This window comes from Pelodiscus sinensis, chromosome 1 (assembly GCF_049634645.1).
Source record: "Pelodiscus sinensis isolate JC-2024 chromosome 1, ASM4963464v1, whole genome shotgun sequence".
NCBI classification, from domain to species: Eukaryota; Metazoa; Chordata; order Testudines; family Trionychidae; genus Pelodiscus; species Pelodiscus sinensis.
This window is the reverse complement of record NC_134711.1, coordinates 23419363-23445684: the sequence shown is the minus strand read 5'-3', so window position 1 is coordinate 23445684 and position 26322 is coordinate 23419363. Positions and strand designations below refer to the sequence as shown.

The following is a 26322-nucleotide window of genomic DNA, read 5'->3' as shown; positions in this document are numbered from 1 at the left end:
CTCCCTTCCCTGCCGACTCCCACTCCCTCTGCAGCCCCCTTCTACCTGCCCCCCGCCAGAGGCAGCAGAGGAAAAATAAATTGTGAGCCTGTCAATTACACTACCACAGGACCAGCCTGTGGTAGTGTAATTGACTAACAACTTCTTGAAGCAGCTGCCTGCCTTTTGCCCCCTCTATGCCCCCACGGCTTGCAGGCTTTGCCTTCCTGAAAAACGGGGAGGGTTCAACCCTCGCCGTTCCCCGCCACCCAACCCTTGCCCCCGCCAGAGGCAGTAGAGGAAGGATAAATTGCGAACCTGTCACCTGTGGATCCAGCCGGTGGTAGTGTAATTGACTCACAACTTCTTGAAGCAGCTGCCAGAGCACTTCCGGGTTCCAGATGGTGCCAGACTATTGGGAGTGCCGGACTGCTGGATGCCGGACAATTTTGGTATGTCCACACTACAAAGTTAATTCAAACTAACAGACGTTAGTTCGAATTAACTTTGATAGGCGCTACACTAGCACTCCGCTAGTTCGAACTTAATTCGAACTAGCGGAGCGCTTAGTTCGAACTAGGTAAACCTCATTGTACGAGGACTAAGCCTAGTTCGAACTTACTAGTTCGAATTAAGGGCTGTGTAGCCCCTTAATTCGAATTAGTGGGAGGCTAGCCCTCCCCAACTTTCCCTGGTGGCCACTCTGGCCAACACCAGGGAAACTCTATTGTCCCCCGCCCGGCCCCGGACCCCTTAAAGGGGCACGGTCTGGCTACGGTGCCCGTGCCAGGTGCAAGCCTGCCAGCACCCAGCCAGCAGACCCTGCACCTGGCACGGCTCGAGCCAGCCAGCCGATGCCCCCCAGCCCTCCCCCTCTTCCCGGGACCAGGCTGGTGGCTCCCGGGAGCTTGCCCAGGACCGCAAGAGGCGGGCACCCGCCTGGTCCAGTGCAGACATCGTGGACCTCGTCCACGACCTCCGCACTAGGCACAGGAAAGCGACCGTCTAGGGCAGGAGAGCTGCCAGCCTGGCCACCCAGGAGCAGGTTTGCATGAAAATCAAGGTGGTCCACTGAGACCCCCTACCCTGAGCCCTGAGCTTAGAATGGCCATACTGGGTCAGACCAAAGGTCCATCTAGCCCAGTAGCCTGTCTGCTGACAGCGGCCAACCCTAGAGACCCTGGAGGGGATGGACCGAAGATAGTGACCAAGCCATTTGTCTTGTGCCATCCCTCTTCAGCCTTCCACAATCTTTGGGCAGGGACACCACTCCTACCCCCTGGCTAATAGCACTCCATGGACCCAACCTCCATGACTTGATCTCACTTCTCTTTAAACTCTGTTCTAGTTCTAGCCTTCACAGCCTCCTGCAGCAAGGAGTTCCACAGGTTGACTATTTGCTTTGTGAAGAAGAACTTTCTGTTATTAGTTTGAAGCCTGCTACCCAGTCCTTTCATTTGGTGTCCTCTAGTCCTTCTATTATGGGAACTAATGAAGAACTTTTCTGTACGCATCCTCTCCACCCCAGTCGTGCTTTTATGGACCTCTATCATATCTCCCCTCCATCTCCTCTTTTCTAAGCTGAAAAGTCCCAGTCTTTTTAGCCTCTCTTCATATGTTCCAAACCCCTCATCATTGTAGTTGCCCTCCCCTCTCCCACCCTCTCTCTTCCCCTCTCCCACCTTCCTTTTCCCAGTCTCCCCCCAGTTTTGTTCAATAAAGAGAGATTCTATTTTTGAACACAATTGTCCTTTATTTTGTACATCAGGAAGGGGGGCTAGGGAGGGGTAAGTGGAAGGAGGTGAGGGAGGAATGGGGTACGAGCCCCCGATGGGGAGGACTGGGCTGGCTCTGTGGGCTTCTGGGGGGTGGAAGCTCTCCTGCAGCCCCCCAATTGCCCCCTCTCCCCAGATGGCAGCCTGCGGCAAGTGCAGCCGGTCTGATGGCCGAGTGCTGTGATGTGCCCAGTGTGGGTACTCCGGGCAATCAAAGCCAGGACTGCTTTGCAAGCGGGACACCCCTGAGAACTGTCTGTCCGGGGTGGGGGTCGGGTCTCTTTAAGCCCGGCCCTCGGCTAGCCTGAGACAGCAGCTCCACGCTCTAAGTCCTCATCTGATGCCCTGCCGGCACTGCTTCCGGCCATCCTTAACCCCGGTTCAGGGTCCACTCTGTGTGGACATGCTAGTTCGAATTAGCAAAACGCTAATTTGAACTAGTTTTTTAGTCTGGATGCGTTAGTTCGAATTAACTTTAGTTCGAATTAACTAATTTGAACTAAGTTAGTTCGAATTAGCGCTGTAGTGTAGACATACCCTTGGAGATTTACTGTATCCATATAACAGCTCTATATAACACAGAGGATGGTGTTATGGTCTGCGGGGATGGAAAGAGGAGGAGGGCTTAGGAAATATAGTTATTCATTATTCAGCATAGAAAAAACTCTGGTATCTCAGCTATTGCTGTGTGATGACTGTTGACAAATAATCTCCTCTCAATGCAAGCAATAAATTTTCCTTGCCAGTCATAGGGAAATATTTGTATAAACTGCAGACTGTATCCTAGGATAGTTATCTGCAGAAGAATGGTCTCATCTCTAGTTTTAGGAGTACAGCTATTGTGGAAAATGTGTACCTTGTGCTCCTATAGGTGTTCTGGAATACTTCTGTGTGCAGATAGCTATAATTTGTTCTTATGGCTGTAATGTAACCAGTTCACAGAGTTTGATTTATTCTTTTTTGCCATACTTAAAGACAGAGTCCATTAGCATATCCTCTAAATATGTCTTTATTTTGACAGATAACTATACATTGCTTCACTATGTTCTTGTTTGGCTGTCCTGAGAAAAACTTGTTCATTTTCATTATTGAAAAAATGAATAATGAATTAGTTCCTTTGGGAATTGCAGTGGACCAAGGAAAATGAATGTCTTCCCATCTACCAGGAATTTAACAGTGTCTCTCACCATCACTAGAAGTCACATAAGCCTTTTTGGATCCACACATTTGACCTTCACTAGTGCAACTTCAGTCCTGATGTAGCTTGAAAAGCTGAACAGAGTTCACAAGAAGTTATCTTCTGAAAAGCCTAATACTGAAGATCTCGGACTTTGATCTCCAGCAAAGCAAATAGGCAGTCCACACAAACCATGGCAGATACAGACAACTTGCTGCACAAAAAGTAAATTAAAGGTTCTTTGGTATGCAACTATAGTCATCCAGAACAGACCATAGAAAAATAGCAATTCAATGCCTGATTCATAAATATGAGAGAGGCATCACAGCAGTAGACTCTGCTATTGCACATGCAATTGTGTGGATTAACCATCTAAATGTAAAATTATAGTTGTTTACAACAGCAATACAGAAAAGAAGAAAATTGTTCATTATTTACAACTGAGAAATCAGCTAGCTAGTCTTATAGCATACTACTGAAAAGCAGTATCCCCCCCAAACAATGCAACATACCGTAAAATTGCGAGTATAATGCGCACCTATGCATAATGCACACCTACCTTTTAAACGTCAGAATCCCGGAATAAACTGAACTCTTATCTGTAATGCGCACCCCAACTTTGCCATATTTTGTCTTGCCTTTTTGTATTGCCAGGTAATCACGCGTGAGCACATGAGTATATAAAGCACGGTATTTCTATGCTCTTTGGGATGCCAGGAGTTGTTGGCGATCTTAAACGACCGCTGAAAAACGTAAAGTTTTTAGCTATGCTGAGGCTCATGGCAACAGAGCTGTCAGCCGTGAATTTGATGACATAGCAGAGTCTAACATTTGGTTTTGGAGATGGCAGAAAGAGCACCTGCAAGTGCTGCCTTGGATGAAGATGGCTGAGCGAGGTAAAAGCGCTGCATATCCTGAGTTGGAGGCCAAGCTGGTTGCATGGATTGCTGAGCGCAAGACAATGCCAAAGAATGTTATATTCCCGAACACCGTTCACGTGCGTGTTCACCCTAAAGGCTGGATTGATGAAGCTTTAATGCTTGATTGGCTATAGACAGTTTGGGCAAAGCGGCTGGGTGGACTTATGAGAAAGCGGTCTCTAGTAGTTTTGGATGCATTTAGTTGTCATCATATGCCATCGCAGGAATTGGAACACCTGATTGTTTTAAGGTGAACATACATTTACTGCAGGTGGACGTAAGCAAACACTGACGCTGCAAAATGTTACCCAGTGGATAGTGGATGTCTGGCTTGAACTTGATCCTGCTTTGATAAGGAATGGGTTTCTGAAATGCAGCATCTCTAATGTTATGGATGGCAGCGAGGATGATGCCCTGTGGATGAATCCGAGTGACGATGAATTGGCCAAGGGCGAATTACTGGTATGCGAAGATGACAATGATTTGTGTTACCTGGATGAAGATGTCGAGGGCTATACCCCGGAAGATATTGCTCGTCTGTTCGAGGAAGATTCTAACAAAAGCGAATTTGAGGGCTTCGAAGATGAGTAGAAGATCAATTAACATATTTGCTTGTTTGCGCTGCAGTGTTGATTTCATTTGTTTAACTTACCTTTTTGAAACTGTGTATATAGTTGCTTGTTGATGCTAGTAAAAATCAACTTAACCTCCGGTGTCCAGCGATTAATTAACTGCCGCGGAACCGCCAAATTCAAACTTAAAAAAACCCCCTCCTATGGATAATGCGCACCCCGACTTTGACGCTAAAAAACCTGGGAAAAAATTGCGCATTATACTAGTGATTTTACGGTAACTATTTGATATAGGATTAGTTGCTGGTGAAGGGCACAATTCTACATCTTTTTTACCTTACATGGTTATTTGCAAGAGATAGTTTAGTAATGCTTTTTTAAAAAATGAGATCCTTGAGTGGAAAATTCTGTAGAGGTTCTATATGTTTTGTTCTGATATGAGGGCTACCAGTTAAAATATACTGATATTTTAGTATAGAAAGAAAACATACATTATGGCATTTAAAATAAGAAATAAAGGAAACAGAATGATAACAAGATAGAGAAGAATTGTATATATACTAAATTGTTTAAGGTTGATTTGGTAGCTGTGTTTAGCATAACAGTTTCAGACTTGGGAAAGGTATTAATGTACTCTCTTTGTTTTTACAGACTCTGTTGTGTGGTGTATTTATTATGTGTCCAGAGGATCCACTTAAATTTTTAGAAGAAAAGATCAGAGAAATAATGGTGAAAGGACTAGATGGTATTTTATGGTACATATCAAATGTTTTTGTGTGTTCTATGTGATGTAAAATATTGAAGTGATATTTTAAAAACAGTACTAATGTTGCATTGTCATCTGCAAAATAAATATCCCTCATTCTCACATTACAAAGGGACTGATTAACATTGAGATTTTTTACTAAAACATACAAGTTATTTTTCCTTTGTCTATTTTTATTTGGATGAATTGTTGACAGAGTATTTACCAAATGTATTTAATATTACATTTGTGTTTATAACATGTTTTTATTAAACTCTTTGTTTTGAGATAAACATTTTGGGGTATAAAGCCAGCTGATGTAAATTGGCATAGCTTAATTGAAGTCAATGCTTATTTATACCACCTAACAGTGTGTCTTTAAATCTATTGATTACTGCTAGACTTATATTCCTTTTTATTTTCATCTTCTCTCTCTCTTTTAAACTTAGTCATTATAGTAAAGGAAAAGAAATTATGGGCAAAGGGAATATTTTTACTGACTTTGCTGGAGGTGGGACTGGGCCCTAATAACTACCTCTAATTATATATATTGGAACTGCCACTATAATATATGAGTGCCTTCCAAGTACTTTAAATAGAAATCACAGTTGCAGTCCAGCTTGGATCTGTTTTACTTTTCTCCTTCCCAGTGTGTAGAAGAAATATCTACAGGCAGTCCCCGGGTTACGTACAAGATAGGGACTGTAGGTTTGTTCTTAAGTTGAATCTGTATGTAAGTCGGAACTGGCGTCCAGATTCAGCCGCTGCTGAAACTGACCGCCAGTTCTGACTTACATACAGGATCAACTTAAGAACCCCAGGCGTCCCCAAGTCAGCTGCTGCTGAAACTGAACAGCAGCTGATTCCAGGAAGCCCGGGGCAGAGCAACTCTGCCTCGGGCTTCCTGTAGTCAGCGCTGGTCAGTTTCAGCAGAAGCTGACTTGGGGACGCCTGGGGCAGAGCAGCTGGGGTGCTGCTGGGTTGCTCCAGTAGCGCCGCTCCTCGGTGCTACTGGACCAACCCAGGAGCACCCCAGCTGCTCTGCCCCAGGCGTCCTGATTCAGCCGCTGCTGAAACTGACCAGCAGCAGCTGAATCAGGACCTGGGGCAGAGCAGCTGGGGTGCTGCCGGGTTGGTCCAGTAGTGCCCAGAGCGGCGCTGCAGGACCAATCAGCAGCGCCCCAGCTGCTCTGCCCCAGGGTCCAAAACAAAAGCCTGGTCTGCTGGGGGGGGCACACTAGCTGAGCCCCCCCCCCCAGCAGACCAGGGACACGGGGAGCAGAGCCGCAGCGGCAGCGGGGTGCCGCACCTCTGAGGCTTTGCTCTGGCAAAGCCTCAGAGGCGCGGGACCCCGCCGCGGCTGCAGCTTCAGTCCCGGTGCCTGTGGTCTGCTGGGGACCGTCCCTAGCAGACCACAGGCACCGGGACTGAAGCGGCAGCAGCGGCGGTTCCCCGCGCTTCTGAGGCTTTGTTCTGGCAAAGCCTCAGAAGCGCGGGAACCCGCCCGGTGCCCCTGGTCTGCTGGAGACGGTCTCCAGCAGACCAGGGGCACCGGAGCAGCTTACGAACGGGGCTTTCTCGCCCCGGAGCTCGCAGGTAGCAATCCGCCACCTGGACCTCCGGGGCGAGAAAGCCCCGTTCGTAAGTGCGGATCCGACATAAGTCGGATCCGCGTAAGTCGGGGACTGCCTGTAATTAGTTTATAGTTTGTGGTGTGAGAGAAACAGAAAATGTATATGTGTATGATCACCTTGTTGTGGGAAAGCCAGATCAATAAGATGAGCTTTGTGTTCAGTTTTGAACAAGGTGAGCCTCCAGAAATGTACTTAAGTCTAATTTCAGTAATGTAGGTCCAGTGCTTATGAAAGTCCTGTCCCCTCATTCAAGATCCTTCACCTACAGGTGAATAGTTTCACGGTTCCAGTATAATTCTTGTGAGGTCATTTTTGTGAAGAGGTGATCTCTGAGGTACTTAAATCCAATCTATATGGTCTTTGAATATTAGGACAGAGATATTGAACTAGATTCTTTTCTGTAGAGAGCCAGTTCAGAGAGCAGAGAAGCAGTCAGTTGTGCTCTTGGGACACGTCTATATAGCAGGGCTAAAGTTGAATTAAGCTACATAACTTCAGCTACATCAATTGCTTAGCTTAAGTCGAAATAGCTTAATTTGGCTTTTGGCACTGTCTACACAGCAGCAAATTGAAGGAAGAACACTTTTCCATTGACTTCCCTTACTCCTCTCGAAATGAGGGTTACCATGAGTCTGACTATTTCAGCTTGACATTATTTCAAAATAAAGGCTTGTAGTGTAGACGCACATTATGCTATTTTGGAATAACATCAGTTAATAACACTGCTGTGTAGACATATCCTTGGTGACCTATGTTCCTGAACTGCTGTGTTTTATACCAATTTGAGCTTTGCCAGGTATACAGCTTCATTCCAAGAGAAAATGTGTACCATAATTAACCCTGGAATGTTAAGATATCATAATGATTAAATTGAGCTACAGAATAATCTGTAGGAAAGCCTCAAATATCGTATCCCTCTCATAAAATGGTAGCGTAAAGAAAGAACAGATGGAGAAAAAGAAAGAGAAAATGAGCGTTTTTGTTGACTATGATATTCATAACACACTGTATGCAAAGGCTTACATTTGAGGGGCCAGTGGGATTCTGACCAAAAGCAGAACTAGACTGGTTTTAAATTAAGTTGTATTGAAGTTTGTACTATGTTGAAGAGTGTTTCTTAAACTTTTTAAGACTGAGGAACACCAAACAATAATTTTTTTTATGGGGAACACCAAGGATTTGCTTGCTGAGGAAAAAAAAAAGCCCCCAGGGAAAAATTGTTGAGGGAGAAAAAAAAAGGAGTCTTGTCCCTTTAAGGGTGGCCATTTTGAATTCTGTTCTCTCCACTGCACACCTCCGACTGCCTTGCGGCACGCCGGTGTGCCGCGGAACACACTTTAAGAAACACAGATGTAGACAATTGGATGATTGCATAACATGCAGTTTCTGAGGATTTTGCTTCAATGCATCTGCCATCACTTATGCATCTTATTTAATAAGGGACTGTTCTGATGAAGGATTGAGTATGCTAACACCCAGTGATGTCAGTGGGAAATGGAGGTGTTCGATACCTCGCTGGATCAGGCCTAAAAGGGCATAATGCTCAGTTAGAAAACAGATAGATAAGTTAGAGAACTAAAGATAGCAAAGGAGAGGGGGAGCAGAAGATAACAAAGTAAAGGTGAATACTAGGAAAAATATTTTCCGTTTGAAGTTTAAAGTGGCTTTGATTTCATAGGGTCAGTCTACGATTGGCCAATATACAGGTACACAAGGCAGGAGAGGAAATATTCATCCTAGTGAGGAGGGCTTTAAACTAGATTCGACAGGGGCAGGTGACCAAAGCCAGGTAAGTGAAGAACATGGAGACCTGGGAGATGGGTCAGAAATGGGAGGGAGTGTGGACTATAGTAGCAGAGAAAAAGGATGGACAAGGCAGAACTGGGAGGCAAGATCAAATCAGTATCTTAGATGCTATGTACACTGCAAGAAGTGTGTGTCATAAGCAGGAGGAGCTTGAAATGCTAATAAATAAACACAACTATGACATCGCTGGTATCACAGAGACATGGTGGGATAATACACACGATTGGAATATTGGTATAGAAGGGTACAGCTTACACAGGAAGGATAGGTGGGGAGAAAAGGGAGGAGGTGTTCCCTTATATATTAAAAATGTATACACTTGGATTGAGGAGGAAATGGATGTAGGAGACAGATGTGTTGAGAGTCTGGGTTAGGTTAAAAGGGATAAAAAAACAAGCGTAGAGGGGTCTACTACAGACCACTTACCCAGGTGGAAGAGGTGGATGAGGCTTTTTTTAAACTAACAAAATCATCCAAAGCATAGGATTTGGTGGTGATGGGGGATTTCAGCTATCCAGACGTATGTTGGGAAACTAACACAGCAGGACACAGACTATCCAGTAAGTTCTTGGACTGCATCAAAGACATTTTTTTCTCAGAAGATTGATAAAACTACTGGGGGGGAAGCTGTTCTAGATTTGATTTTAACATATAGGGAGGAACTGGTTGAGAATTAGAAAGTGCATTTTTAAGGGCCCAAAAGCAAGCTATTCCACTGCATAGGAAGGATAGAAAGTATGGCAAAAGAAGGGACCTTAACCAGGAGATCTTTAACCAGGAAATATAGTATGATCTAAAAATCAAAGAAAAGTCATATAAAAAGTGGAAACTAGGACAAATTACAAAGGGTGAATACCGTAATTCCTCATTTAACACGTGCCCGCTTAACACATTTTCGCAATAGCACGTTTTTTTTTTTTTGGGATCATTTTTTGAATTACACAACCGTCCCCGGAATAACACGATTTCCCCAGCCGGCCCATTCCTGGCGGCTGCGCAGGGCTTCCCCTGCCTCCTTGCAAAGCGGCGGAGGGTTTACTGCTCGCCGCGCCGTTCCCTGCTGACTCCCCCTCGCCAGACACCTTGCCCCTCTCCTCCGCCCCCGCTTGCAGGCCGGCGGCTGGGTTTCCCCAGCCGGCCCGTCGCCGGTGGCTGCACGGTGCTTCCCCCGCCTCCCTGTAAAGCGGCGGAAGGTTTGCCACTCGCCAGTGACCCCCCCTCGCCGGACTCAGTGCGGGCCCCAGCAGACCCATCACAGGGGCATACTCCCAATCCAATCCCCCTCCCCTCTCCTCTCCTCCCCTTCCCTTCTCCAGAGCCAAACATCTCCCCTCCTTGCTGTAACCCAGTCCCCTTTCTCCCCCAACCTTATGTCCCGGTCCCAACAGGAACCACCGCTTGAAACGCAACCCCCACTTTTTCCATTATTTTCAATGGGAAAATTGACCGCATAACATGTTTTCACTTAACACGATCATTTTCTGAAACATATCTATAGTGTTAAATGAGGAATTATTGTATAAGCAAACAGTACAGGTATGCAGGGATAAGATTTGAAAGGCAAAGGCACAAAATGACCTCAAAATAGTTACAGACATAAAGGGAAAGAAGAAGACTTTCTATAAATATATTAGAAGCAAGAGGAAGTCTAAGGACAGGGTAGGCCCATTGCTCGGTGAGGAGGGAGAAACAGTAACAGGAAATCTGGAAATGGCAGAGGTGCTTAATGACTTCTTTGTTCAGTCTTCACCAAGAAGTCTGATGATGGAGGAATGTCTAACATAGTGAATATACGTGGTAATGGGGTAGGTTTAAAAGATAAAATAAAAAAATAACAAGTTAAAAATCACTTAGAAAAATTAGATGTCTGCAAGTCACCAGGGCCTGATGAAAAGCATCCTAGAATATTCAAGGAGCAAATAGAGGAGCTATCTGAGCCTTTAGCTATGATCTTTGAAAAATCATGGAAGACGGGAGAGATTCCAGAAGACTGGAAAAGGGCAAATATAGTGCCCATCTATAAAAAGGAAAATAAGAACAACCCAGGAAACTACAGACCAGTCAGTTTAACTTCTGTGCCAGGAAAGATAAAGCAGCAAGTAATTAAGGAATTAATCTGCAATCACCATTTGGGGACCACTGCTTTATGGGATTATAGGATTCTGTAGACCACTAGGGGTCACTGCTAGCTAAATGTAACCATTTAGTCAATAACTGAGGGGGGTCTTCTGTGTTTACTTTAAATTATTTTTAATGTCTTAAAAGGTTGAAAATAAAATTTCTTTTTCTATTGATTTTATCCTCTGGCAAACCCTATTTTTTCTGTTTTTCTCATGGAAGTATAAATCAGTTATCTTTGTTTTGTTCATTTGGCTATGCAGTTATGTTTTTTAATTACTTATACTTCTTGTGCATGCTCACAGAATGTTGTAGAACAGCAGAAAACATGGTGTGAAGTTTTTAATTCATACATAAATAGTGGCCTTTCGGAGAACAAAAGCATTAAAAGTGGAAAAATATTTTGGAACTTGAGCAGTTCCCATCTGGTTATATCTTTTAAAATATGGGTTATATTTTGACCCAAAATGACTCAGCTGTATCTCTGAACATAGTACTGAACATAATTTGTTTTCATATAGTAGGTAAATAATTTTAAAACTGGTTTAACATAGACAATGAAGGTAATAAGGGTATTAACTAAGGTATAAGTGCAATATTGTAATACTCCATTCTCTGTAGAGAGGAGATTAATTTTTCTTCGGTGTTACTAATGTGGTTTACATGATCTGCTTTTTTATTTGTTTTTCAGGGATGCATGTATTGATTCATCCCTCAGGCCAGAATTAAAGAGGATTTCAGAAACTTATTTGCACATCCTTTTTGGACTAAATGATGAACAGCTGGTAACAATCATTGTGCAATTACACTGAATCTTAAATTAAATCCTTCTGTAATTTTTTTAAATTTTGCCTTCAAGTTTATTTTAGGATTCTTCTAGTTCTGTAGTTTATGTGAAGAAATGGTTGTATCTGACATTTGTTTCTATTTGGTAGTTTGTGATGCATGTGATAGATCACAAAAAAAGGTAGCATCTTTACCAAAATTGGACAGAATTCACAATATGATGAACTTACTTCTATGTTACAGTCTTTCCAAGTACATTTGGACCCAGTTTTATTTTCATGATTTTCTGTGTATTATGTTATGCTAGCAGTCTACTACAGGCCACGTACCCAGATGGAAGAAGTGGATGAGGCTTTTTTTAAACAACTAACAAAATCATCCAGAGCCCAAGATTTGGTGGTGATGGGTGTCTTCAACTATCCAGATATATGTTGGGAAAATAACACTGCAGGGCACAGACTATCCAATAAGTTCTTGGACTGCATTGGAGACAACTTTTTATTTCAGAAGGTTGAAAAAAGCTACCAGGGGGAAAGCTGTTCTAGATTTGATCCTAACAAATAGGGAGGAACTGATTGAGAATTTGAAAGTGGAAGGCAGCTTGGGTGAAAGTGATCATGAAATTATAGAGTTAACAATTCTAAGGAAGGATAGAAGGGAGAACAGCAAAATAGAGACAATGGATTTCAGGAAGGTAGATTTTGGTAAACTCAGAGAGCTGATAGGTAAGGTCCCATGGGAATTGAGACTGAGGGAAAAAACAACTGACGAGAGTTGGCAGTTTTTCAAAGGGACATTGTTAATGGCCCAAAAGCAAGCTATTCCGTTGCGTCGGAAAGATAGAAAATACGGCAAAAGACCGCCTTGGCTTAACAACGAGATCTTGCATGATCTAAAAATAAAAAGGAGTCCTATAAAAAATGGAAAGTAGGACAAATTACAAAGGATGAATATAAGCAAACAGCAGGAATGCAGGGGCAATTTTAGAAAGGCAAAGGCACAAAATGAGCTCAAACTAGCTACGGGAATAAAGGGAAACAAGAAGACTTTTTATAAATACATTAGAAGCAAGAGGAAGACCAAGGACAGAGTAGGCCCACTGGTCAGTGAGGAGGAGGGAGAAACAGTAACAGGAAACTTGTAAATGGCAGAGATGCTCAATGACTTCTTTGTTTCGGTCTTCTCCAAGAAGTCTGAAGGAATGCCTAACATAGTGAATGCTACTGGGAAGGGGGTAGGTTTAGAAGATAAAATAAAAAAAGAACAAGTCAAAAATCACCTAGAAAAGATGCCTGCAAGTCACCAGGGCCTGATGAAATATATCCTAGAATACTCAAGGAGCTGATAGAGGAGGTATCTGAGCCTCTAGCTATCATCTTTGGAAAATCATGGGAGATAGGAGAGATTCCAGAAGACTGTAAAAGGGCAAATATAGTGCCCATTTATAAAAAGGGAAATAAGAACAACCCAGGAAACTACAGACCAGTTAGTTTAACTTCTGTGCCAGGGAAGATAATGGAGCAAGCAATTAAGGAAATCATCTGTAAACACTTGGAAAGTGACAAGGTGATAGGGATCAAGCAGAATGGATTTGTAACATTTAATCATGTCAAACCACTCTGTTAGCTTTCTTTGATAGGATAACAAGTCCTGTGGATAAGGGAGAACTGGTGGGTGTGGTATACCTGGACTTTAGTAAGGTGTTTGATACGGTCTCACATGATATTCTTATCAATAAACTAGGTAAATACAACTTAGATGGGGCTACTATAAGGTGAGTGCATAACTGGCTGGATAACCATACTCAGAGAGTAGTTATTAATGGTTCACAATCCTGCTGGAAAGATATAACTAGTGGGGTTCCGCAGGGGTCTGTTTTGGGACTGGCTCTGTTCAATATCTTCATCAACAATTTAGATATTGGCATAGAAAGTATGCTTATTAAGTTTGCAGATGATACCAAGCAGGGAGGAGTTGCGACTGCTCTGGAGGATAGGGTCATCATTCAAAATGATCTGGACAAATTGGAGAAATGGTCTGAGGTAAACAGGATGAAATTTAATAAAGACACATGTAAAGTGCTCCACTTAGGAAGGAACAATCAGTTTCACACATACAGAATGGGAAGCGACTGTCTAGGAAGCAGTACGGCAGAAAGGGATGTAGGGATTATAGTGGACCACAAGCTGATTATGAGTCAGCAGTGTGATGCTGTTGCAAAAAAAGCAAACATGACTCTGGGATGCATTAACAGGTGTGTTGTGAGCAAGACATGAGAAGTCATTCTTCTGCTCTACTCTGCGCTGGTTAGGCCTCAATTGGAGTATTGTGTTCAGTTCTGGGCACCGCATTTCAAGAAAGATGTGGAGAAATTGGAGAGGGTCCAGAGAAGAGCAATAAGAATGATTAAAGATATAGAGAATATGACCTATGAAGGAAGGCTGAAAGAATTGGGTTTGTTTAGTTTAGAAAAGGGAAGATTCAGGGGAGACATGATAGCAGTTTTCAGATATCTAAAAGGATATCATAAGGAGGAGGGAGAAAACTTGTTCATACTGGCCTCTGAGGATAGAACAAGTAGCAATGGGCTTAAACTGCAGCAAGGGAGGTTTAGGTTGGACATTAGGAAAAAGTTCCTAACTGTCAGGGTAGTCAAACACTGGAATAAATTGCCCAGGGAGGTTGTGGAATCCTCATCTCTGGAGATATTTAAGAGTAGGTTAGATAAATGTCTATCAGAGATGGTCTAGACAGTATTTGGTCCTGCCATGAGGGCAGGGGACTGGACTCGATGACCTCTCGTGGTCCCTTCCAGTCCTAGTAGTCTTATGTTTCTATATTTCTTCAGTTAGCTACTTGAGTATTCTAGATTTCATTAGGTTCTGGTGATGTGAAAACATTTAACTTGTTTTAGTAATTTTTAACTTGTTCTTTTCCTATTTTAGCTTTTGGACATACCTCATTTTCAAATATATTGATTTCATTTACAACACAGAATACAAGGTGTACAGTGCTACCCTTACATTATTATTTTTATTACAAATATTTACATTATAAAATGATAAATAGAAATAGTATTTTTTTCAGTTCACTCATACAAATACAGTAGTTCAATCTCTTTATCATGAAAGTGCAATCTACAAACGTAGATTTTTTTTGTTACATAACTGCATTCAAAAATAAAACAAATATAAAACTTTAGCACCTACATGTCTATTGAGTCCCTATTCTTAATCGCCCAATTGCTGAGACAAAAACATATTTGTTTACATTAATGGGAAATAATGCTGCCTGCTTCTTATGTGTCCCGTGAAAGTGAGAACAAGTATTTGCATGGCACCTCTGTAGCTGGAATTGCAAGGTATTTGCACGCCAGATATTCTAAACATTTGTATTCCCCTTCATGCTTAGACCACCATTCCGGAGGATATGTTTTCATTCTGATGCACTCATTAAAAGAATAATGAGCTAATTAAATTTGAGACTAACTCCTTGTCCTGTGTCTCTTTTTCTGTTTTACCTGCATTCTGTCATATATTTCATGTTATAGGAGTCTTGGATGATGACCCAGCACACTTTTAATAACACTTTCACTGCAGATTTGACAAAACACAAAGAAGATACCAATATGAGATTTTTAAGATAGCACTCGACACAAGGTTTCAGAATTTGAAGGGCTTTCCAGAATCTGAGAGGAATGAGGTATGCAACATGCTTTCAGAAGTCTTAAAAGTCCAATGTGGAAACCACAGAACCTGAACCACCAAAAACAAATGCTGACTCTGACACAAAAAATGAACACGTATTGATCTGCATTGCTTTGGATCAGAGTCCATTATCAGCATGGATGCATATCTCTGAAAAGATAGTTGAAGCATTAAGAACATAAGAATTTTTGTAACATATTTTTAATTTAAGTGTTATGACATTAGTTCTATCAGTGCTATGCAAATACCTGTTCTCACTTTCAGGTAATATTGTAAACAAAAAGGGGGCTGCATTATCTCTTGCAAATGTAAAGAAATGTGTTTGACTCAGCAATTGGCTGAACAAGAAGTAGACTGAGTAGATTTGTAGGCTCAGAAGTTTTACATTGCCTAATTTTCGAATGCAGTTATTTTATATACATAATTCTATGTTTGTAAGGTTAATTTTCATGTTAAAGGGACTTCACTATAGTACTTGTATTAAATGAAGTGACATTTTTTTACAGTGCAAATATTTGAACTCAATAATATAGAGTGAGCTGTATATTCTTTGTATTCCGTGTTGAAACTAAAATCGATATATTTGAAAATGTAGAAAACTTTCAAAAATATTTAAATAAATGGTATTTTGTTGTTGTTCTTTAACAGTATGATTAATCATAATTAATGTTAATCATTTGCCAGCCCTAATAAGGTAATTAATTTCTAACAAGCCACAACATAAAATAGAAGAATTTAAAATAAAAGATAGAATGTTTCGAGCAATTAAATATGTTTTATTGTAAATATTGAGAAAGAAATGCTGACTTTGAACTAGATTAATGCTTTCTTCATATATACAGTTCAGTTCTATATTTCAAATTCAGTGCATGTTTATTTTTTACTTTTTAACTTTATGCCTGTAAAAGCAGGTTTATTTATAGAAAGTAACTGTTAGAGGAAAAAAAGATACTTAGAAAAAATTCATAGACAGAAAATTTTAATATGCATTTCTTTCAAACGTACCATTTAATTTACATTGTTTAATATGGAAAATAAAACTTCCGGTATTTTTCGTTACTTTTTTAAGCATTCACTATGCAACAGAATTTTTAAATTTGTGTATTAATATAATGAATTATTTGTTTAGATGACTGAAGAGTTATGTGAAAAAGCATGGAACTTTTACAGCAATAACTTAAAGAAACTTTACTTTCAGTAAGTATATGTACTGTACATGGAGAATATGGAATTTTTAGGAAAAATATATTTTTTCTAGAATAAGTATGAATGTTGTCTAGAGTGGTTCACAAGTGATACCAACCTTACTGCAGATTGTTAAAAAACATTGCACAAATCCCAAACTGGGTGTGAGTTCTATACTTACATTTCACCACCTAAGTAACAAATGTAAACTCCTCAAGCACTATAAAGCCTTGACATGGAGTCACAGACCCCTTGGACATTCCAATTTATCTTGTTACCCAGACAAGCTTGACTCTTAGGGTGCAGGATCTGGGCAGGAGGTGGGGTCCAGAAGAGGAAGAGGTTGTGAGGTTTTGGAAGGAGGTAGGGTACAGTAGCAGGCTGGGAGTAGGGTAATTAAATTATTAAGCAGATTAAGCATTTCAACTTTCTCATGTTAGTTTATCAAACTTCATTTTAAATAAAATAAATATTAATTTATGTCCAACATAAAAGGTTTCAGTGTTTTCTTTATTTGTGGCAGAGGTGGGGAACCTTTTTAGGGTTGGGGGGCTACTGACCCACACAAAAATCAGTTGGGGACCACACAAGTGAGAAGCAAAAAAACTCTTCATAAACCTCCATCCCTCAATGATGTGGCCCCCAACTGAGACATCTTAGTGTGCGGGACAGGGCTGCCAATGTGTGGGATAGGGATGCGGTGCAGGATCTGGGCAGGAGGTGGAGTGCAGAAGGAGGAGAGCTTGTAAGGTCTGGGTAGGAGGTAGGGTACAGTAGCAGGCTGGGAGTAGGGTGTCTGGCCAGGAGGGAGGGTGCCGGAGCAATGCAGGAGCAGGTTGGGGGTAGGTGTCTGGCCTTGGGGGAGGTACAGGAGCAAGGGAGGGTGCTAGAGCAGGCTGGGGGATAGGGTGTCTGTCCAGGAGGGAGGGTGCAGGAGAAAGGGAGGCTGTCAGAACTAGCTAGGAGTTTGGGGTCTTGGTGGGGGAAGGGAGTGAGTGAGGGGGAAAGCAGTGTGGGGGTCTGGGCATAAGGGGGGATGCTTACCTGGCTTTGCTCCCCTTTGCAGCGGGGAAAGCCTCTGGTCTGCGTGCTGCTGTTCCCCCAGCAGGGTGCGAAGGGAGAGGGAGCTCAGCCACCCCCATGCAGCATGGATCTGGAGGGGGTGGTGGTGAAGAAACGCCGACCTTCCCCTCCAAACCCGGTTCGCAGCTGCTCCTCCCAGGGCTGAAGCGGCAGCTTCAAGGCGCAGAGGTCTGGGAGTGGCTCTGCCGGGTTTTACTTTGGCCCTCCCGGCAGCGGCAATGGCAGCCACTGTACCAACAAGCAGCCTGGAGGAGGAGGAAGTGGCATGGCTGTACTGGGGGCCCCAATGCACCAGAGGTAGTCCTGCGAGGGAGCAGAGGGGGCTGCGTGGCAAGCAGTGGTGGGGCACAGGGTGGCAGAGTGGCTGGAAAATGCGTTCCACCGGAAGCTGGCCTGGCTGCCTGCTGGCAAAGCTCCAATAGAGCTGCCTACACGCTCTGTGGGGGTGGGGGGAGAGGCTGCTGCACCGTGCGAGGAGCAATGGCAGTTAAAATCGGGACAGTCCCATATGATTGGTGTATGGATCCAGCAGGGAGCCTCATGTGCCTGTGAAAATTGCCTCGTGTGCCACTTATGGCACGTGTGCCGTAGTTTGCCAACCTCTGCTCTATGCATTTGTACCCATAACAATAAACATGGCTCAGTCAATAGTATGAATTCACTATTGCCCCCTAGGCTGAACAAAAAATTAAGTTAAAGTTCCCCAACATTTATAAAAAAAACCAAACAATCTATAATGCACACCTTATGTATCATCTTATGCATTAATGACACATTTGGTACCTCTCCTTGTGCTTTCCTCCAAAGCATTCTTATTCACCACCTGTTGTTATGTTTTGACTCCTGTTGTTTTCAAACACAATATCAAACACAATTGTTCAAACTATTTTATCGTGCTAAGTTGGGATGTCCTTGTACTGTCCTGGTAAAATGTATTTACATATTTCATGTGCTTTTAGCAGCGCTAGTAGTTCTGGTACCGAGTTCATATCCTGGACACTAACTTGCCAGCAAACATCTGCTTTTAATAAGGCCTGTCTGTTACTCATTGTATAATTCTTGCTACTTTGGTTCAGGTCTCAGGTCCTACACCAAGCCCATGCTTCAAGCTCTTTCTTTCTCCTATAGGCAATGACCTGCTTGCACTAAACTAAATTTTTTATAACACTAATATTAGTTTAACTATACTAACCCACAGGTAAACCAGACTGGTTTCCAGCTATGCATTTGTCAGTGATCAGTGAGGCATGGGGCTTTGGCATGAGCTGACATGTGGACTGCCAAAACACAAACAAACTAAAGACACAAAGGGCTAGCCGAGTTAGTCTGTAACTGGAAAAACTTAAAAAACAACAAATAGTCTTGCAGTATCTTAAGGTATGGCTACACTACAGCGCTAATTCGAACTAACTTAGTTCGAATTAGTTAATTTGAACTAAGCTAATTCGAACTAACGCGTCTAGAACTAAAAACTAGTTCGAATTAGCATTTTGCTAATTCGAACTAGCGTGTCCACACTGATTGGACGCAGGGGGGCATTTAAGGGCGGCTGAAACCGGTTCTGGCAGGGCATCAGGTCAGTAGTTGCTTTGTGTGGCTGCTGTCTGAGGCTATTTTAACCAGAAAGGACACTCTCTCAATGACTTAACCACCTGCATTCTGCTACAAAGACCTTTTACATCTGCACTTGAAAGGGAATCCTCTGAACTGTCATTCATGTTAAAATTCGACACCCTCCAAAAAGGAATGAACAAACACTCAAACTATCTTATCCATTACCAAGATAGCTTCCCCAATTATCACCTCGAATACCATTAACTCACAAACATCCCACTCTCCCCACCTCTAATATCATCAATTCACAGACACTTACCTTCCTTCCTTCCCCCCGCCCTGCATCCCCCTCCTGTTCTGAAATGTGATTTGTCCTTTTCATATGTGTTCATTTTTTTAAATTGTATCCTTTGGTATATATGGTTGTGACTATTTTCTTCCACTATTTGATCTGAGGAAGTGGGTCTGGCCTACGAAAGCTCATCATCTAATAAACCATCTTGTTAGTCTTTAAAGTGCTACATTGTCCTGCATTTTGTCTGAGGCTATCTGAGGCTCGTGCTTAAAGGGACCCCCCCCGGACAGCCAGTTCTCAGCTTTTTCTGCTTCCTTGCCAACCTCGCCGAGGGACAGAAAAGCGTTGGTCTCTGTGCCCATCTGTGTCGGTGCTTCCCTTCGGGGACGCCGCCGCAGGTGGCAACATGGAGCCACAGCTCGCCCTGCACCTTCTCGTGCACTTTCTGGACTTGCTGCTGCAAGCCTGCCACCAATGGCTCGAGGCTGCCTGGCACATCCTGGTGCACGTCAGCTCCCTGCCTCTCCGCCTGGCCGCCCTGGGGGCCGTGGAGGAGCCGCGGCGGCGCCCCGGTACCGGCGTGCCCCACCGCATCTGGCATCTGGACACCAGCACCGACTGGTGGGACCGCATCGTCCTGGAGCTCGGGGAGGACCAACAGTGGACCCAGAATTTCAGGATGAGGAGGGACACCTTCCTGGAGCTCTGCGAGTGGCTCGCCCCTGCCCTGCCCAGAAGGGACACTTGCATGAGGTCCACCATCCCCCTCCAGAAGCGTGTGGCCATCGCCCTCTGGAAGCTCTCCACGCTGGACAGCTACCAATCCGTCGGGAACCAGTTCGGCGTGGGGAGATCCACCGTCGGAGCGGTGCTCATGCAGGTATGGCACTCGTCAGCCACCGCGCCGGGGGGGGGGGGGGGGGGCTGCGAGGAGGGGATGGGCCGCCCCAGGGACAAAGGGGGGGCGGGAAGAGGCGAATGCGCCCCGCACCGGAGGGGTCGGTCTGTCCCGGCCGTACTACACGCCGCCAGAGGGGTTGCTTCCGGGAGTGGGACACGGGGCACTGCCAGGGCACGAACGCTCCCAGCCACCCAGGCGCCCCACTGATTGGCGCTTTGCTGTGTCTCTCTCCGCAGGTGGTCAAGGCCATCAACCGGGTGCTGCTCCGCAGGGTGGTCCGCCTCGCCGACCCGGACGCCGTCATCCGGGGATTCGGCGCCCTCGGCTTCCCCAACTGCGGGGGGGCCATCGACGGGACGCACATCCCCATCCGTGTCCCGGAACACCAGGCGTCCCGGTACGTGAACCGCAAGGGGTACTTCTCCGTGATCCTGCAGGCCATGTGTGACCACCGGGGACAGTTCACGGACATTAATGTGGGCTGGTCCGGCAAAGCACACGACGCCCGGGTGTACCGCAACTCCTCCGTGTGCCAGCGGCTGCAGGCCGGGACCTTCTTCCCCGACCGCCTCATCAGGGTCGGGGACGTGGACATGCCCGTGTGCCTGGTGGGGGATGCCGCCTACCCACTGCAGCCGTGGCTGATGAAGCCCTACACGGGGCACCTCAATCCCTCCCGCCAGGCCTTCAATGCCAGGCTGACCAGGGCCTGCATCGTGGTGGAGGGGGCCTTTGGGTGACTGAAAGCCCGCTTTCGATGCCTCCTCACCCGTCTGGACCTGGCCGAGCACAACATCCCTTCCGTGGTGGCAGCATGTTGTGTGCTCCACAATTTGTGTGAGCGAAAGGGGGAGGCTTTCCTGCCAGCCTGGATGGCTGAGGCTGACCGCATGGCTGGACACTACGGTCAGCCCCGCACCGCCGCCGTCCGGGAAGCCCAGCGGGGGGCCGCCCGGATCTGGGAAGCCCTGCGGGAGAGCTTCCAGGTGGAGGAGGAGGACTGACCTCTCCCTTGCATGCCCCACTGGGGCCTTCTTCCACCCTACCCCCCTTCCCCTTTCCCCTCCCTACCTACTGTCAAATAAAGACACCTGTTTTTCAAACAAAAACGTATGTTTATTTCACATAACTGGGGTGGGGGGAGGGAGGAATGAGGGTGGGAGAGGGAAGGGGGAAACCTGGGACGAGGGAGCTGGAAGGGGAGGGAAGAGAGGAAGGGAAAGGAAAGCTCAGTGGTGGGAGTCCGGCTGCCTCTCCCGTCTCGCCACACTGCGGGTCCGGGGGCGTCGATGGGGAATGGTTGTGGAGGGTGGGGCAGGAGGGATGGGGGGTGTGGAGGAAGCAGGAGCAGGAGGGGGAGCTGGGGGAACAGGGGCAGCAGCAGGGGGAGCAGGAGCAGGAGGAATTGGGAAGCGGTCAAGCAGGCTCTGGAGGTGGCCTCGCAGGGCATGGCCCTGCTCCTCCAGGGCCTCCAAGCTCCTCCGGCGCAGCCTCAGGTCCTCCTGGACCCAGTGGTCCTGGAGACGGAGCTGTTGCTCCAGGAACTGGAGGTGCCGCCTCTGGTAGGCTTCCTGGTTCCTGGCTCTCCTGCTTGCCCGGGTACGGGCAGCTGCTGCAGGCGGGGTGGTGCGCCCTGCAGGCCCAGGTGCTGCGGCTGTGGTGCAACAAGACCAGCTGTCAATTACCCCAGGGGCCCAGGTGTGTGAAACCCAGCTCCCCTCTGCAAGGCCAGGGCCCCTGCAGGATCCCTAGCTGCTGCTCTGTGGTGGGCAAGGCCCAGGCGCACGGTCCCGGGGCTCCCTCTCGCCCCAGCCCCCCGTACACATAAGGGGAGCATGATGGTACTCACAGGTGGACGCCTCCCCGGCCTCGGACGACACAGGCGAGCGGCTCTGTGGGGTGCCTCGGGGGTCCCAGGTTCTGGGCAGGCTGCCGGCAGGCTCCTGGCTCTCGGAGCCCTCCTCCTCCTTCTCCGTCTCCTGGAGCAGTCCCTCTGCCCCAGGGTCTATCACGTCCCGGGGGGCAGGGACGGCATGAGCCCCCAGGAGGCGGTCCAGGGCGTGGACGAGGGGGCAGCCTCCGGGTCGGCCCCTGGCAGGCAGGCCCGGGAGTAGGACTGCCGCAGGTCTTTGATTTTGCAGCGCACCTGCTCCCGGCTGCGCTGGTGGCCCCTGGCGGCCAGGCTGGCAGCCATGCGGCCGTAGACTGCCGCGTTCCTGTGGCTAGTGTGGAGATCGTGGACATTGGAGACTTCCCCCCAAACCTCTATGAGGTCCACGATCTCTGCACTTGACCAAGTGGGTGCCCGCCTCTTGCGCCCCCGGGCAGGCTCCTGGGAGCCGCCAGGCTGGTCCTGGGGAGCAGTGGAGGGCTGGGTGTCCTCGGGTGGCTGGCTCATGTTGTGGCAGGTGCAGGGTCTGCTGGCTGGGTGCTGGCAGCCTTGCAACTGGCACAAACTGTGTAGCCAGCCCGTGGCCCTTTAAGGGCTCCGGGGCCGGGAGGGGGGCAATAGAGTTTGCCTGGTGTTGGCCAGAGTGGCCACCAGGGCAAGCTGGGAAGGGCTAGCCTCCCACTAGTTCAAATTAAGGATCTACACAGCCCTTAATTCGAACTAGCTAGTTCGAACTAGGCTTAATCCTCGTAAAATGAGGTTTACCTAGTTCGAACTAAGCGCTCCGTTAGTTCGAATTAAGTTCGAACTAACGGAGTGCTAGTGTAGCACCTATGAAAGTTAGTTCGAACTAACATCCGTTAGTTCGAACTAACTCTGTAGTGTAGACATACCCTAAAAGACTAACAAAGTGATACCATCTACATTTTTAGTTAGTCTTTAAGGTGCTGCAAGACTATTCGTTGTTTTTTAAGTTTATCCAGAATAAAGACAGATAACCATATTAAATAATTCGTTTTTGCTCTTTTTAGCAATGCTATGTTATATTCAGATTGTAGTGAACTCAAGTGCCTGTAAATTCCAGGCCCAATTCAAAGTGTTCTACTCCAGCTCATCATCTGATGAAGTGGGTTTTGCCTATGAAGTCTTATAGGGTATGTCTACACTACCCCGCTAGTTCGAACTAGCGGGGTAATGTATGCATACCGAACTTGCTAATGAAGCCCGGGATTTGAATTTCCCGGGCTTCATTAGCATAAAGCCGGCGCCGCCATTTTTAAAAGCCGGCTAGTGCGAACCCCGTGCCGCGCGGCTACACGCGGTACGGGCTAGATAGTTCGAACTACATAGCCATTCCGAACTATCTGTACTCCTCGTTCTACGAGGAGTACAGATAGTTCGGAATGGCTACCTAGTTCGAAATATCTAGCCTGTAGCCGCGCGGCACGGGGTTCGCACTAGCCGGCTTTTAAAAATGGCGGCGCCGGCTTTATGCTAATGAAGCCTGGGAAATTCAAATCCCGGGCTTCATTAGCAAGTTCGGTATGCATACATTACCCCGCTAGTTCGAACTAGCGGGGTAGTGTAGACATACCCATAATTCTATATATTTTTGTTAGTCTCTAAGGTGCAACGGGAATATTCGTAGTGGTAAAAAAAAAGTATTGTTTCTCGAGTGGAGAATAGTGATAGTGCATGTGTCTGATATATAACTATGCTCATCAGAATGGTTTAAAATCTTAGTAAAAAGCATAATAAAATTATTCCTTAATTTCAGGTTTTGCTGGCCTCTGACATTATAGTGGAGTTGGATTAGAATCATAAAATGTTATATTTACCATAGCTCTTAGCTACGTTCAATTAAATTACATTTTGCTTCCAAATAGAAGATTTTTGCAAATAAAAGTACTGTCATAAAGCCTCATTTCAGTGACCATCTTTCATGTTGCTCTGACAAAAAAAATACTGTACTCTGATTAATAAACAATGTGTGATTCTCTGAGAAAATATTTCTTGTTGGGCTCTGAATACTTCTATGTCACTTAAGAGAGCAAGAACGTTTAATGTGTTTTCGTGGAAGGATAAAATGGTATAGATTTAAATGTTGATTTATATTTTTTCATGTTAGTTTTTATTCACATTGCCAAAGAAATGTAAATAACATTTTTAGACCATAGTTCAGCAAAGTACTTACTCGTGCTTAAATCCACAACTGTTTGAGAAATTGCTTATACACATGCTTAACATTAAGTATGTGTTTAAATGTCATTGTTTTCATGTGCTTACTTGCCTTTTTTGGATACGGATACTTTCTTGAATCATTGAATAATCACATACTAGTTGTAGCAAATAATAAATATAATCAGTCAGATATTTTACAAACTGATGATGTAACATTAATTGAAGGTAGAAACTTTATTTAAATGGTATGGGTAGGAGGAACTATTATTGAAATACATCATCAATAAGAACTGTATTAAAAATGGCATTCATCATATAAATTCGTTTGCGCCATTAAGTTTATGTTAATAAGCTTATCTGCCATATGCTTTGAATTAAATTGCAGAGTTTTATGCATTTTATTTCAACCAGGTCTGGAACCACATTAATAAAAGTATTAACTGTGCCTTAACTTTGCAGTGCATGGATGCACTATTGTCTGTTGCAAAAAAAGTGTAAAGCGCTTGTAAAGCAGAAGATGGCTTTTGCAGGAGACTATTATGACACTAGAATAACCAGAGTAGTAGTACAGAAGTGGAGAGCTTGGGTACAATTTCGCAAGGACCAAATAGCATGTAAGTTTTACAAGCTGTTTTGCATAAACAAAAATTATAAATATAAACACACCCACCCACTCTACTAGCACATTTACTCGGTGTTCTTGCTTGGGTCCTCAAGGGAAAAGTTCAGGGCTGGGCATGTGGAGGGTGCAGGAGTCAGGGTTGGGGGGGGGTGAGGAGGGACTCTGGGCAGGGGACTCTTATGTGTAAAGGGGTGGTCTTGAGTTAGCAATGTCCCTGTACAAAATCTGAGGTGAGAGAGGAGCTTTAGCCTCAGTTGCTCTTCCTCATCAAGGGCATCTGGGGGATGGGAGACTCGGAGTTGGGGCAGTCCTGGATGGGGGGGGAGTACCCCTAGCCAGCCCCTTTTACTTGCCTCATAATTCTGTCTCTTTTCTGTATGGTTTTATGAGATGCAATCCCATTCCAGGCACATCCCATTTTACTAGCACAACCAGACCTTACACTGCTTAAGTTATGATAAGAGGAAATGGAATTCCAAATTTGGTGGTCCTAGCTCTCACTGTTGAGGAAGAGTTCTTGAACAAACAGACAGACAGACAGACAGACAGACAAACTCTCTCAAATATATAGAAGAAAAGCGTAATCGTATTTGAGCAACACAGAAGCTGTGAGTCTTTGAACTTTTGTCATGGAGCTCATTAATCGTTGTGCATAATCAGACTATGTCTAAACTACAGAGTTTTGTTGGAAAAATGGCTGTTTTTCTGACAAAACTTGAGTTATGTCCACACTGCAAGCACGTTCTTTCAACAGTAAATCAAAGAATAGAGGGCTTTTTGCGCAATTGGTAATCCTCATTCTACGAGGAAGAAGCCTTTTTGTGAAAGAGCTCTTTTGCAAAAAGGCGTGTGTGGACGGGGAAGAGGGAGTTTTTTTGGAAGAGAGGAAAGAGGAAAAAGCACAGGTGCCCTCGTGGCCATTCTGTCCATAGCAATCCCTGCTTACATGCGAGATAGCGTCCAGGCAGTCTGGATGCTATCTTTCGAAAAAGCACATCACTTTTTGATGTGCTTTTGCAGTATGGATGCTCTCCTGTGCAATACGTTTTTTCGGAAGATCTCTTCCGAAAAGAGCTTGCACAGTAAGCCTGTAGTCTAAATGTAGCCTCAGTTATTCAAAGATTTTAGATTATTGTATTTGTACAGTGTTTGTATAGGACAAAAATAGATCTTGTATGTCTTACTGCTGAGCAAATAATTTTTTTCTCGTTTAAAAATATTTGTGGGGTTTTCAGTTAGATAAAAAATAAGACATGAAATTATTATTATTTTAGGAATATAAATAGTTTAATAGAAGATCTGTTTTTAAAACTAACATTAAAATCCTGGTTGCAGAGCTGGTTTAATTTAGGTCAAAATCTGCTGCGTGACTTCTGCATGACTTAAAAAGT

At 44.9% G+C, this 26322-nt stretch overlaps 1 protein-coding gene across 1 annotated transcript in view; it reads left to right on the top strand.

The window, feature by feature from the left end:
* The window catches only part of FBXL13 (F-box and leucine rich repeat protein 13), a 229336-nt gene that overhangs the window by 6434 nt on the left and 196580 nt on the right, over window positions 1-26322 (top strand). The window contains exons 2-5 of the mRNA XM_006137531.4: window positions 5075-5178; window positions 11418-11511; window positions 16349-16416; window positions 24769-24923. Coding sequence (XP_006137593.1) covers window positions 5075-5178; window positions 11418-11511; window positions 16349-16416; window positions 24769-24923 — 421 coding nt within the window. The remainder of the gene's footprint in view (window positions 1-5074; window positions 5179-11417; window positions 11512-16348; window positions 16417-24768; window positions 24924-26322) is intronic.